Source organism: Falco naumanni, chromosome Z, assembly GCF_017639655.2.
Source record: "Falco naumanni isolate bFalNau1 chromosome Z, bFalNau1.pat, whole genome shotgun sequence".
In the NCBI taxonomy this organism is placed as follows: Eukaryota; Metazoa; Chordata; class Aves; order Falconiformes; family Falconidae; genus Falco; species Falco naumanni.
In genome coordinates this window covers 55,937,399-55,952,901 of record NC_054080.1, presented here as the reverse complement: position 1 = coordinate 55,952,901, position 15,503 = coordinate 55,937,399, and the positions used below count along the sequence as shown (strand labels likewise).

At 43.2% G+C, this 15,503-nt stretch overlaps 1 protein-coding gene across 2 annotated transcripts in view; it reads left to right on the top strand.

Moving 5' to 3' along the window:
* Window positions 1-7,566: 7,566 nt before the first annotated feature.
* The window catches only part of SLC1A1 (solute carrier family 1 member 1), a 59,255-nt gene continuing 51,318 nt past the window's right edge, over window positions 7,567-15,503 (top strand). Inside the window, exon 1 of one of the 2 annotated variants that reach the window (XM_040579419.1) lies at window positions 7,567-7,635. Coding sequence is in view for 1 of the 2 variants with exons in the window: in XM_040579418.1 (XP_040435352.1) it covers window positions 8,035-8,125 (91 nt within the window). In the remaining variant the exon portion in view is untranslated. Of the gene's footprint in view, window positions 7,636-7,892; window positions 8,126-15,503 lie in introns of those variants that run through there. The other variant, XM_040579418.1, reaches the window with a different exon arrangement.

The following is a 15,503-nucleotide window of genomic DNA, read 5'->3' as shown; positions in this document are numbered from 1 at the left end:
AAAGAGCAATTCCACCACCTCACCTTGCTGGCCTGTCTTTCCTGAAAAGCACACAGCCATCCATGACAGCATTGCAGTCATGCGAGCTATCCCACCACGCCTCTGTAATCGCAGTGGGTCATGGCGCTGTGACCACACACAGATCTCTCATTCTTTCTGTTTATTCCCCATGCTGCGTGCATTGGTGTACAGGCATTTCAGAGAGGCCATCAAGCACGCCTGTTGCCCAGGAGGGGTGCAAGAGGATCCACCACAGCCACACGCACCACTGAGGTGGCTGGCCACCTGGCACTCATCGTGGGAGACAGCTAAGGCACAAATATTGCTGCTGTGGTTGGGACGGCTTATTCCACAGTTGGATGTGATGGCGTGAGCATTGCCACATTGGACACCAAGTCCTTCAGTATAAAGCCCACCTCACCAAGCTGGCCAGACTGCTGCCGCCGAAGGTTCCTGTGACTCTTTTAGACAGATGGATTCCATCCCTCCAAACAGGCTATAGTCAACAAGTTTCCTGTTGTCACAGAAGCCGAAAACCAACCACAAAGCCAGATGTTGATGTGCATTATATGTCTATTTCTGGCAAAGTGTTTACAGTGCATTACCATTATATCTTTCAATTTTTTCTTCACATTCTTTTGGGCTAGAATCTTAGTTTACAACTAGATATTAATATTCTAATGTGTTCAGGCAACTAAAAATGCTGAGGCTTAGACACAGCCTGCTAATACTCTGAATCTTGTGATAAAATTCCTGGTGACAAATTGGCAATGCAATGATTGTTCAGCTTTGGCTAGAAAGGATGTCAAGGGCACCAAACATTTTCAGGTTCTTGAAATAAGCCAAAAAGCTCAAATTATCTGCATCTAACTCATTTTTGAGGATTGAATAGCCAATAATTCTGAATGCTTTTCTCCACTTTACCCTCCAGATCTTTGGGTATGTAAGTTAACCTATTTCCTTGAACATGCTCAGCATTCTCCAAATTAGTGTACCCGGTCATTCATTTCAATGTGTTACCAGGAGACTTGAGCCTTAAAATCATTGGGTCATTTACTCTCATTATCTTCTGTCAATAAAGTGTTCTGCTTCATTATGTCTTAATTACAATAAGTCTCCAAATGGTGTGTGGGTGAACAGAGCCCTTCAATTCCATTTATTCCATTTGTGAAGAGTGGTAAAGAGCAGCTGTCTGCAAGAATCAGTAATTTTGTAATTACATATGTATTACAGTAGCTACATGTATGATATATCACATATTGAGTCATTCTGCAGAACTGCTGGAGCAGCAGTAGAATATTATCCTGTATTTTGCCCTTTGTTCACTTTGCCCATGTATTAATGCATATGCACTTTGCACACTATGGAGATAAAACAATGTTACTCCAATATGGCAAGTCAATATCATCATCTTCATTTGGGAAATAATTTATTATTCTACTAATAGAATGGTATTGGTTCAACATACTTTTACCTCTCAGTTTTTCAGGATTGAAATAGCTGCTTATGGGTACAGTGAGTATCCAGCCTTCTCAACATGTTCCTGGAGGTCAGACGCCAGTGCTGCTGTGAAGTAGCTCTTGCTTTTAGGTGGAGATGCCTTGCAGGTATTGGTGTGCCAAACATCAATATTAAATATCTTTCTTACTTTGCAACAGCCAATAGCAAGTCACATCTTCAAACAATAATGCCTGATCCATGGCCCAAAAGTCTTGGAAACATGGGTTAGGGGCAGTTCAAATTCCTGTTAGTCATTTGCCTGAAGCAAGAAAGTGTACATTTCTGAGTCAGCAGGTGGCAAGCTATTGCAGATGTCAAAAGGTTGGCCTCCATTCCAGATGTACGTATCTTCTCTGTCTGACCTTGTCTTACTCAAATCTGGACCCACCCATCAGTTGAGGACAGAATCTTTATGGATTTCTATGAACATTTTACAATTGGTTACTGAATACAAGTTTGCCCATGAAGACATCACCCTTCCACACAAATCTCATCCTTGGCATGCTGATATTATCTGCCAAGCATTTTTAAATGCCTTGAAGAAACTCAGAAATTTTTAATCATCATGCAAAATCAATTACTTTCTTTTTACTAGCAGAACTTCTCACATGAGGCTAAAGAAGAGTGCAGTGAGAAATATGTATTGTTCATAGCCATCCTTGACATTCTGTGTAATTAGGAAGGAAAACTGTTTGCGATCATGTTGGTCTACCTCTTTCCATGAACACCTAATTGGCTGAACGATTTTTAAAAAAGGGAAGAACCATTTTTAAAATCATTACCACAATATGAACCTGGATTTACAAAACTGCTGGCTCATGATCACTTCACAGCTATGTCATCATACTTTCTAGGCAAATGAAAACTGTTGGACTTTCAGATGTATCAAATGTATCTACCCTTGATGACTTTCAGAGCATGCCTTTCCTTCAACCCTCTCTAAATGGTAGATGGGTACCGCTTAGATCTCCGTTTGTGAAACACTTTTATGCCACCTTCCCACACTGCTTCCTTTCTTATAACATAAAAGGTCTGCAGCCAGGCAAATGTATAAGCATTGTATGAAATGTTTACACTACTTAAAACAAGAAAAAAAATCAAAACATTTCTCACTGATACAAATTCCTTTAATTATCACAGGGCATGGTCTCTTCCAGCTTTCATCAAAATCTGTGACAACATTCACAGTATTCTTACTGGGACCAGAAACACAACTTAGAAAAAAATAGAAGTGATCTAGAACATAATGTTCCAGGTTTTGAAAGTGTTACAAGTGCATCATTACCAAGGAATTCTCATAGTTTTCATCATTACTCTTTTACATTAGTTGAACACAGGTGGGTTGTTCTGATTTCGCAGTGAAAAACGGCTCATAAAACACTGATATTTAGTTGAGGTGGAACAAAACTGGGGTTTGGTATGAACAAGGTATTCAGCATTAGAGGACCATAAACCAGCAAATAAAAATCCCATCTGTAGTGGTCATCTTCCTCCCAGTTGTGATCCAACAAAGTTGGATCCAACTTTGGAATGGCTTTAATAAAGTTAATAAATCCCATTGATTTGGCACAGGATTTCATTTAATTTAAAAAAAAAAAAAAGAAAGAAAGAAAAAAAAAACCCTCCTTCTTTATTTTAGGCCAAATCCAGACTGTTTTACTTACAATTAATAAATTTTGACCAATAACTCAACAATCTTGAAAAATCTCATTTGAGGAAAATACAGAGAAGAATGGCTGATTTTGTAAGGTTTAGAGTGTCTTTGGCAAGACAGTAGAAAAAACTATGCAAACAGAAGATAAAGCATCTACTGGTAGTCTTACTGGAAGTTATAGGTAGGTAACAAGGATCCCTCTGTGTATTCAGAACCATAGAAATAGATCTGCCTTCAAAATTAATGGAGTGTGTTGGATTAGTTAAATACACCAATAAGGATCTGGTAGCTTATCTACCTACACTGGGTTAAACAGGATCTCTGTGCAAAGACATTACTGCCATAAAACCAACATCTGCTCCAAAAATAAAACCCAGCACCCCTTCAGCTCTGCCCCTGGGGACAGTCAGAGCACCTGTCAAAGAGGTCTTGTTTATTTATTTTACAGGTCAGCTCAGCACCAGAACATTCTTCTTTTGGCTTATCCAGCTATATTACATAGTGTATATGGCAGTTAAGCTTCAAGGTCAGATGTCAGGAGGCACAGGTTCCAGGCTATAAAGAAAAATCCAGCAATTTTGGGTGCTTAGTTACAGTATTCTTACACACATAAGAATGTGCATTTTCTGGAGCCTCATTTGGCTCTTCACTGAACTGCATCCAGAATCACACTTTTCATTTCCATCTCTAATTTCAGCCTTCATATTGGGCTAGAAAGCTAAAGAGTAAAATGAAAGCAAGGCAACTTTGCTAATAGCCTAATTCTGGAATTCAGAGATAAAAGCATTGTGCTTGATGGCTCATGCTTAGTTAACTCCATAAAGATTTTACTCATCAACTTACTGTACTCCAAAGACAAAAGAATTTTGGTTACTTTAATGATAAAAGAAGCCAGTATAGCAACATGGTCCAGTGCCAAAGGATGACAGCTGGAAATATTCACAGTACTTAGAAATACCATCCTTTTTATTAGATAATTTTCTTATTAAGATGAGATATATTAGACAGGAATTGATCACTCTGTGATTTGAAATTTTGTATGTGCTCCCTGGCTTCATGGTATTAAAAGACAGTTGCAAGCTTCTCATCTGGTGGACTAGCCTGAAACAAAAAAGGCAAACTCAATTATTCTATCTGCATTCTAGGTGAATTATTAGCACCTTTTTTCAAGATCTTTACTAAATACTGTTGTTTTACCAAAACATTTAAAAAATGCAATACCCACAGTTTCAGCAATTCTCTGTGATGTAATTTCTTACATATGGTTACCATAAACTATAAGGAAAAGTCACTTAATTAGTTTTCTATGGAGCAAATCAACTGTCATGAAAGCTTATACAAATGACAATAATAGGCTGACCTAGGTATAAAAAGATGAAGGACTAAATGAGTAAAACTCAATTGGTTTTTCCTCTCTTAACTACCATCTTTGAAGATATATTTTAAGGAGTATGAAGAGGCAAGCTCCCACTTGCTACACTGTGCACTACACTGTACTGTACATGTTCCTGTAGGAGCTCTGCCTCTCCCAGCACTGAAACACTCAAATGCCTCAGCAGAAAATATTCCTAGCCAGTGAAATTACTAGCTATGTTCCTAAGAAATTCACTTAAAATGTTGTTAAGACAGCACTACAGATCAGAAATGAATGTTGAGACACAGGTCTACGTACCTATCAGGTCACCATGGGGCAATAACTTGTCAATGTGTTAGTTGTTTATGTATTTATGTATGATCCTAGGTCTGCAACAAAGTAACCTGGATTAGCTTAGCCTTCAGGAAAAAAAATCATGTATGTAAATGCATGTCATTTTTTCCCAGGCAAATGTTCAGATCTTCAAGACTGATTTCTCTGTATGATTCATTAACATTAAAAGGATTCTTAAACACAAAAAATTAAACCGTATTGTCACACAATACTATCTTACCCATGATATGATCTGAGAACTTTGTGACAGTGAGCAGTATAGCTAAACAATGCATTCCTATCCTCTATACACATGAAGTGTATTGATGTTTTTTCACATGTGCATTCTATTAATTTCATAGTTATCCCAAGATGTTTCAAAATGTCACAAATGTAAAAATGGTTTAAACAGAATTTAGATTTTTGTTTACTTAGCCGCTGTGCTTTGTAGCTGTACAGGCAGCTAGTCCCCCAAACCGTTAGTTCCTCTGGTCTTTTTTCATAGCTGAGTTCATTTTTAAAATAACTTCAACATTTCAAGAATGATCCACGGTCTTGGGCTACTTTAATTCTTTTCCATTTTATTGGGACACTGTTATTACAGGTTGGTTTTTTTTATAGCTCCCCATACAGAAACTGCCAGCTTGACTTTACCTCCAGGATCAAAGCCAACGTCTGTCATTCTATAATAGGAAGATCAAATTAAAACCAGCTTGCTCATCAGGATGTTTAAAACATCTCTATTTCACCTGCCTAAGTCTTTTTTAAAATGCTTCTTCAAGTTTCTATGGATGCCATAAGCTGTCAACTTCTTTTTTCAAGGTCACGTCCATGGAATTACAGTTGATGAAGTGAAAAAAAGAAAGACAACTTACTAAGAAAAAAACCTAGAATTTTGGAATGCTTTTTTTCTTAAATATTTGTAGGGACAAAACACTAGCAGAAAAGAGCAGAAACTTTGTACTTGGACAGGAAACAAAAATATGTGAAGGTCTTCAATACAAGTCAATATATATTGTTCTACTGTTGCAGAATATGGAAATAACCTATGTCTTTAGCTTTCACAAATTTTATAGCATAACTGTATTATGTATTTTCTGAGGTTGCACAACTCCTTTAAAATATTGCAAGCTCCAGGAGGGCATATATCAGCTACAGTCACATTGCTTTGTACCAGTAGGAGAACATTTCTTTTGTGCTAAGAGCGCTGCAGACAATTCTAGCTCCTCCAGAAAGGGACTATCAAATCCTAAATGTGAAAAAAGGATACTTACAGCATTAAGAGAAACGCACAAATGATGGAAACTCCATGGAGGAAGAACTCTAACTTTATTTTAGCTAGTTATCAGGAACCGTCGTGTTGCAGTTATCACCTCTAGCTCACCAAAACAGCTCAAAAGAAAAGCAGACTAAGTTGCTGGAAGGGATGCATGAGAAAGTGAATAGACAGAAAACTAAAGGAAGGCCTAAACTCTGAAGTTGTCTTGCCGCTGGTTTTGTTGTTACTGTCCAGAGACACACCACCTGACCACCTCCTGGGACAAATCAGACCATTTACCTACTGAAAGCAACATCTGACATTCCCAATGTATGTGGGAGAAAATAAAAAATCTCACTTTGGCAGTGCGAATTAAGCCTAGAGCTCTTCTGCACAGGGTAAGCCTGATCCTGCCCATCCTGAAACTATGTGCGCCTTTTTCTTCCTCTGCCTCTTCAACGCCACTTACACTGCCACATTTCTATTCCAAAGTCTGGACATAGTCACGGTGTTTCTTACTGTTTCTTTCAATTAGTTATTTTTGGGTTGCTTTTTCTGTGGCTTTGTAACATGGTAGCATGCCAGCTTTCCTTTTAAGTGGTCTAGAACCTTTTATGATTTAATTAAACTAATATGATGCTTATTCATCTGCTTCCTTTCTAACCACTAGGCTTCCTTTTATTTTTTTGATTAAATTCTCCTGATGGTGACAGATGCAGACAAATTACTGCAGTTGCCTAACACATTTGAAAAATAAGGCCACTTTTTTAGAAGTCTTTATATAAATTTATGCAGCTGGCTCCAGGTTTTAACACTTGGGATAGATGATGGCTCTTGCTCCTCATCCAGGTGGATTTCAGTGCTCTTCCCTGCCTCAGCAAGTCCGTATTTGTCTCTTTCCCCAGACTGCCACCCAGAACAGCCAGGTCCATGTGACAAGGTTTCATCTGTGTTTTTTGCTGATCAGCCCCAGGCCTGAGTTACCCAGTCATCAGAGACAGAAACCATGCAGACCTCACTAGTGTACATTTTGGAACGGATGGTGTGAAGTGTAATTAAATAAGACAGACTTTCGTTCTGCACTCTCCTTCACATCATTCAGCAGGACAACAGCAGTCTCAAACCACACACATACCCCCTTACATTTACCAGTTGATCTCCAAGTTTGAAAATCGTAATCAACAAGGTTATAAACAGATACTGAGGGCCCTGCCATAATCCCACAGGGAATCGGGTCGCAATGTTACACACACCTTAACCGTGCTTATGGGTGGGGAGGGGGAAGGAGACCAGCGCCAAGGAGTTGCAAAGGGAAATAAATGAATCTTCACAGTTCTGGTGTTTAAATTTAACGGGATAAACCCCCACCAGGAAATCCTACAAACCATGTCTGTACTCTCCACCCCCAGCTTTCCCACCAGGAGTAGAGGGCAGGGTATGTCCCCTTAATATTTAACCAGAGATGATCCCCAGCCCAACCACTGGTGGCTTTCCAGCAGCCACCACCACCACCCAGGAACAGCTCCTCTGCCTGAGGTGCGGGCCCCCACACCACCCGCTGGTGTCAGAGGGGTGAGGGGCTGCCCTGCCCCCCGGGAGGGCACCGTGCGCCCCGCACCGCGCCGGCGGGCGCCGGGGGGGAGGCCGGCGAGGAGGGGCGGGCCGGGCGGCGGCGGCGGGCCCGGGGGGCTGGGAGGCGGCGGGCCCGCGGCGGGGTGGGCCGGGCGGTGGGCGGGCAGCCCGGGGGCGGGCGGAGGGCCGGGCTGTCCCCTGCCAGGTGAGGTGAGACACCGCTGCCGGCCCCCCTGGCAGCGTGCGGCAGTGCGGAGCGCACGCAGGCGGGCGGCGCGGCTGGGCTGGGCAGGGCTCGCCTCGGCTCGGCTCCGCACGGCGTGGAGCTCCCTAGGCCCGTCGCCCCCGCCGCCGCCCCCCGCTATGGCGAAGGCGGGCAGGAAAGGATGCGGCTGCCCTGGCTTCCTGAGGAAGAACTGGCTCCTGCTGAGCACGGTGGCCGCCGTGCTGACGGGTGAGTGTGGGGGGAAGGCGGGCGGCGGAGAGGGAGTGCGGCGCCGCCGTACCCCGCCCGGCCTTGCCTGGCACGTTACAGCCCTGCCCGTCGCAAGGCCGGCGCGGCGCCAGACCGGGCCCCGCAGCGGAGCGCCCGGCGACGCCAGCGAGGGGCGCTCCTTGGCCGCGGGAGCGGGCGCGGGCCGGGCGGTGCGGGGCGAGCCGCGTCCCCTCGCCGCTCGCCGGTCCCGCCTGCCGCCGGTGCCGCGGCAGGTTAACGGCCCTAACGGCGGGCGAGGGGGCCGGCTGCCCTCCCGCGGCGGCCCGCAAGGCCGGCTGAGGTGCTCCGGGGCGTCGCGTAGCCGTGGCCGCGGGGGACGGGTCCGCAGCGGCGCGGTGCCGAGGCGGCCGGTCCGGAGGGGGTTTCGCGTGTGAGCGCGCAGCGGCCCCCGGCCCCTAGCGGTGAGGCCGGCAGCGGGCCGCGGGGTGCCCGGGGCCGCCTGGGCCTGCCCCCCTGCGGGCGTCCGTCCCGCCCGTGTGACAAAGGTCTGGCGATCAGCAGTGTAAAACCGTGCTAAGAAAAGCCTGCCCAGTGCACCGGGACACGGTGCGCCCTTGGTGCGTGGGTGCTGCGGGTCCCCCCGGCCGACCCGAGGCAGGCTGTGCCCCCGGCCACATTTGCGGCGACCGCGGCATGTCGTGTCGCGACTGACCTTCGGCTGGTGTGCTGCTGGCGGCCCCGCAGAGGTGGAGGCTGCAGGGCAGGACAACCGGTGGCAGTGGCATTGGGTACTTCTGATGGCCTGAGCCAAGCAAGGCAACTGGCCAAGTTTAGCGATGCCACCCAGGTTTCAGCAGGATTTTCAGTGGTGTCACTCTAAAGAGAGGGGAGTTCTCTGCTTGCTGACCAGTTTCTGGGGGCAAAAGGAGTCAAACGCCATCTTATTAAGAATATAGGTGGGCAAAAGGGCCAAAAGAAGCCATCACATGACTTGGCCAAAGAGACTTTTCCATAGGATGTAATTTTGGTCACACCCCCTTTTCATTTTCTCCTGGTGATTATTCTGATGCTAAGCAAGGAGAGCTTAATTTGCATTATTGCTCCTGTAGAGAAGTGTGGCTTTGAGTACTTTCATTTTCAGCACTAGCTGCTTGATTGGTCTCTTTCAGATTACTTTTCTGCCGATTTGAATTTTGACTGGAACGTATCTATTTCTGTGCATGTTTGTTCAGGAGATAATTACTCTGTTTGGAATTCCACCAAGCTATTTACAAACTGAAATCAGGGGTGTACTTATGTATACATGCGTGTTTTCCTCCACACATTCAGTATGTGAAAGATTTTTTCACCTCTTCAATAAGTGGAAAGATTTTTGTGAGTTCTGTATACCAGGTGCTGAGGGCTTGCTTTGAAAATCTGGTTGTGCAGTTGGAGGAGTGTATGTGTGTCTCTGTGTGTGTGTACAGTTGGTTTTTACTTCCTCCTGTCGGGTGTGTTTCTATGAGTTGACATACTTCCTTCTCAATTACAGGAGTGGTTAAGAAACATTACCCTCTCATTGTCTTCCATGAACATAGGTAAAACTGAAGTGTGTGATGTGATCTTACAAGCTGATCAATCTGAAATGAAGTTTCCCTGAGAGCCACATGGGAATTCATGGTGGGAGGGTGACAGGCAGCCAGATACCTCCTGTGTCTTTGGACTTCTCTGCCTGCTACACTGTAACTAACAGTCCAGAACCCAGGGGAGCTCTGTAACACGGCGAAGAGAGCTTTGATAAAAATTTCTTCGGTTTTGGTCCAAACTGTATTTTGCAAGTAGCTGTGTATCTGCTACATATTCAGTATTTCTTGGAGGTGAAATAAGTCACACAAGGAGAACAGTGAAACCCTTGTAAGGATGGGTCAATTGAATTGTATGTTGTCTTTTCATTACAGCCTGAGGAAAGTTTCTATTATACCTGGAGTCCACAAACCCTTCATAATTAAATTTACTTATTTATTCCTTTAAAATATATACTGGGAAATTGCTTTGAGATTAATAAATCTACTTTGTTTGGAGGAACAATGTAACATTCGTGGACAGAAGAGTATCACATCATTTTGAAAGCAGAAAATACATTTAGACTTTTCAGAAAAGTATGCATGAGTGAGGAGTGGAAATACCAAATGCAGCAAGCTGTGGCAACGCACTGTAAAAGCTGTCCAGCTGTGCTGCAAAGTGGCTGGTATTCCAGCAGTATCATACGGAATCGTGGGTTTTGCTTATCATTATCAGAGCCGTGGTCAGCATCCTAGTGAGATTTGCTTATCTTTGCTAGTAGTACCCTTAGTAATTTGAAAAGTTCTCTTGATTACATCTTGTGTGTATCTCTGGTAAGAAGATACAGAAGCAGACAGACCCCCCTCAGGAGTCCAAGCAATTGTTCCTAAGAAGAGTAAGGATAGAAGCAATTATTTTGTGTGTTACATTTGAAGCATCCAATCATTTACCTGTCACATTCTCAAAAACATTGGAATTTCTTTTATAGCAGTTGGGGGAGATTATTTAAAATCTGTACACAAAATATATTAATGTCACATCTTTTTGGTGGAAACAAGTGTATGTATTATTAAAAGAAAACAAAACTTGAGACTCAAGAGGGTATTTTTCTTCCCTTAGTGAGATTGTGTTTCAGACCACCAAACTGTTTTAAAGATCTGTGAACTCAGATATGGAGTCTGAAACTGACTGGATTTCAGATTCAGGGCTAATTCTGAGGCCTGCAGTTTGTATAATTTCAGTGATAGCTTTGCCTGAACACTGGGCCTGAGGAACAAGTTCATTGTTCATTGGTTTGCAGTGTATACTGAGGGCATGCAGTGGGTCAGCTGTGCTGACTGGTGACACCTATATGAGTATAGGAGAGATGTGGGCTCATCTGTGCCTCCCCTGGGTCACTGCCCTTCTCTAGGAGGCAAGAGGGGCAGGATAGTAGCAGTCTCATGTAGGTAACTGCAAAAGGAGGGATATCTTGCATCTTTTTGCTCTGCTGGCCTTATTGAGCCCAAAGCAGATGAGCTAACAAAAGCAATTTAAAAGTCAACCTAATACAAGTGCTTCTTCAGGCATTAATAAAGTTATATTGCTTCCAGTTTGCACAATCAAGTCAAAGTAAACCAGAAGTATCCCTGAAATTTACTCATCCTGAAACAGGTGTCTAAAGGACAATTACAAAGGGAGAGATTAAGTCACACTTCATAGGATTCTGATAGAGCATCTATTTTTTATCGTCACTTTGTCTCCAAGAGATCACTGCTGCAATGCAACCAAACCAGTTGTGAGGGTAAAAGGTTGATGACGTGTAAATACTTATTCATTAGTCTGGTAGTCATAGCCTAATAGCTTGTAGTCCTGGGCAATTCTTCAGCACAACAGCTTTTTTCTTACAGTGGAAATTAAAATGTAAGTGATTTGAGTATGTATGGCCTCAGGCACTGAATTTCAGTAGAACACTGTACTACAGCAGAGATCTTTTACATACTCAGTAAACACAAATAGGTTGGAATTTTTTTGAGTAGTCACAAATTTTGTAATCTATTAGACCATTACCTTTTTGTAATAGTTTTGTGACTGGGGAACATGATTGAGGGAATCAGTTTGCATAAATTTGCAGGTTACAAGTGTTTTTCTTTTCTTGTTGCTTAATGGAATGTCTGTCTGTCACTGCCTAAACAAATCCAGAACTTCAGATTCCTGTAAGCCTGCCTGTCACTCGAAGCTTTTTCTTTCAACAGCACGTGTGTGGGACACTAAATACCGCATTTCTCACATCCTCTTCATGAACAGCTGAACGATTTCAAATTGATACAGCCATCAGCCACAGGAGATTGTGAATGGCAGGCATCCCTTCTCCACCCAGCCGTAAATCGTGTTCGTCGAAGGCGTGTAAGCGCTGTTCCTGTGTGAGGCCGTGACGAGCGCTGTGCGCTGCCGTTAACTTGCTCCTTCGTCCTCCTCTTCAGGTGTACGGGTGTCGCTCGGCGCCCTTGTGTGCGCCTCGGATCTGCGGAGCGGCGCGGGGGGCGGCGGGGCCGGGGGCGGCGGCGGGCGGAGCTGTCCGAGGTGGCTGCGCCCAGCCCGGGGAACGGGCCGAGTGCGGGGCAGGGAAGCGGCAGCCGGTGGTGTGAGGCAGGGGTGAAGTGACTGACGGAGGGAGGGAGGTGGACATCTCCGGCATGCCCGAATACCTGGCTTTTGCGCCTCTGAAGCGACGTGTGTCCTGCCTCTGCAGGATGAGGCACCTTGCTTGTGCAGTTCCTTTGTTGGAAGATTGAGGCTGGCATCAGACCTCCTTTTCTCTCTGCGCTTGAGAGCAAGATAGAAATATACATAGTTCCTATCTGTAACACCAACCTTGCAGAAACTTTGAGTGGTGCAGCTATAGCTATTTGCCAGGATTTAATGAGTGATGAACAGCCACTGGAGCTTCTGTTTTGTGCTTTATGGTATCACCCCAGTAATCCATATGTCAAAAATTGATTCTCTTTAGTTTTGATGAAAATTATTATTTTACATTATAGTATTAACTAGTAATATCTCCCTATAAGAACACTTTTTGTTCACAGGCTTGTGATTAAAAAGAGGAAACAAAAATTGTCCAGTGCATTCACAACTACTAACTGAGGGCTGGACACTGTAATCAGATACAGGGAAATTGACAGCTGCTTTTATAAGCACTAGTTCCTTCTAAAATTCATCCATGTGAGCAGTGTCAACACATGCTAGCATTACTGGAAGCTCACCAGTGCATTCTTACAGGAATGAATGTCTTGCAGGGCAAAGATAACAACAGAACAATTAGTAACCTATCACTCTGTTGACAGCCTCTCACCACATGGAAGGCCACCCTGAATCCAGGGAGCTCACCATACTCCTGAGGATAGGAAGTTTCTTTTTGCAAATGTGTCCTGAAGCCTCTAAACCCCATGAACATATAAAGTCTTTCAGTTTCGAGCAAATTGTTTCTGTCTCTTGACAAGTGTAATTTAAAAAGCCCACTCTGGATATGGAGTAAAGCTTCACTGTTTTTCATTTCCACTTCCTTGTACCTTTACCAAGAAGTGGCCTGTTAGCTTAGTTTAGGCTGTCTTCAGTACCATTTCTCTTTGCTTGCACAATACAGTGTGAAGGTTACAAACAATGAAACAGATTTACTGCCTCTTGAAATACACTAGCAAAACCAGAGCTCTTTTCTTCACAACAGGAAAAAAATTAAAGGGTATATACTAAAGCAAAGGAATTATTGCCCTGTCAGTTTTTGACAAGTATAGTTATAAAGCAAACATCTGATTCCTTTCTTGAATGCTGAAGCATAACATTTTATTAGTTTGAAATTATAACATGTGAAGACCAGACATCCTGAATAAACTGTGGTATCATGGAAATTTAACAGAAGAGTCTGGTTTCTTGCTGTTGTGATTTAGAGCTGCATAAATGATACTAGTGGCCTTTTATGCCTCTTTAGACAGTTGTGATACTTGTCTGTGTGTTCTTTTCTGTTACACTGCATATAGTTTGATACAGGATGGGGTCTGTTCAGAAGTTTGTGAAATGCAGCAATTCTGAAAGAATGTCTAAATTTAATTTTAAAGACAGAAAGTAAAATGCGGAGTGGCTCACACTTTTATATATTCATTAGTTTCAGAAGAATGATGTTTCTGCATGTCACTGTCTGTGTCTCTTTAGTTTCCACTAAATTGCCTTTCCAGCTGCTTATCTCAATTTGTTACAGTCAGAATCATTCCACTGCCCTTTCAGCAAGGGTGTAGCTAGAAAGTGTGTCCTGTGTATTGTCCTTTCCTCTCAACAACCTTCCAGCAAGGGGATAGCTAGAACAGTATGTCCTGTCTGTTGTTCTTCCACCAAGGGGGCAGCTAGAACGGTATGTCCTGTTCATTGTTCCTTTCCTCTCATCACAGTTTAAAATGGAGGCTGTAACAAGGGTCAGAATCTGGCAGATATTCCCAATTACTAGCTTTTCACGCTTCTTATACCATTGCCAACCCTTTAGTTTCTCGTGTTTTTAAGGGTCTTAAATGAAAATGTTTTTTTTCCTGATGTGCTGTATTGAGCTAGTATTTCTTGGGCTGTGTAGGATGCACAAGCGTGTTCATACAGCTTTGGGATACCAGGCAAATGTTGTGGAAAGAGAACAGAAGACCAGTGGGCTTTTACAGAAAAGAATGAGAAGCTCTAAGTTTTTGGGTGTCATCAGAATTGTGACATTGGTGTTGTAATATGTTAGGCCATGTAAGTGAAATGTTAGACACTGGAACTGGACACATGATAGTATCTGAAATGAGTGACAAAAGGTGTCCAAATGAAAGCACTGTTTTATAAAACTGAGTGGATTTAGAAACGTGTGGAAGCAACAAGACCTGTATGTGTCTGGATGACTGCAGAGAGGTCGTAGTTATGGAAGGCTCCCAAGTTACAGATGGGTGAGCTGAAGGAGAATGGTTGTGGTTTCAGAAGTAGCAGCTGAAAGGGGTCATGGGGAAGGTCTTCAAAAGAAAAAGGGCATGTTACTGTTGTCATATTACATTCCATTTTTACTGTAAAACAGAGGAATATGGGATAGAAATATACCTCCTGGGTGATCATATCTAGTCTACTGCTGCATCAGGTTACACCATTTTACATAAACTTCTGTAACATCTCATGCTCCACTTTAAAGCTGGATAGGCTTCATTGTGCTGCACATCCTCCTAGGAAGCTATAATCCCCAGATTATATAATCTTGGTAATATGGCCTTTGTTATCTCAAGATTGTAAGTGCTGTACTTCACAAACCTAATGAGTCACCAAGTTTGTTGAAAAGCTGTGAAAAAGGCAACTTGTATTTCTCATACAACTTATCTTAACAGAATTAAGGACTAACCAAGGAATTAATTCTTTGCAAAACCTGTCTGTATTTTTTCTGTTAATGGGCTGTTCCTATAGGTAGGTTCTGTATGGCAGTTTTTGTTAGTGTATTGAGATACATATACAGATGAAGTGCAATTGAGAAGTTTTTTTCATTCCTTCAGCTGTATTCTTTTATCCTGGCTTTCTCAGATAGAAGTTACATCTGCATACAGTAAATATTTGGAAGATACATACACATTAAATTTATCTACAGCATATTTAGATAAATGAGAGGAAAGTAAGAGTCCAATAGGAGACACTGTTAAATTACCAAACAGCTTAGTACATTGGTGTTCTGGGGGAGCACTGCTTCAGCACCTGGCAGAACTGTGGTCACTCATAGTGACAGGAGAATGGCCACTATTTCCCTTTTCCTGGCTGAATGAAGTAACTGCCCTTGGTTTGATTAAGGGTGGTGTGGGTCCTGTGCAGGGCTGCATTGCAGAGA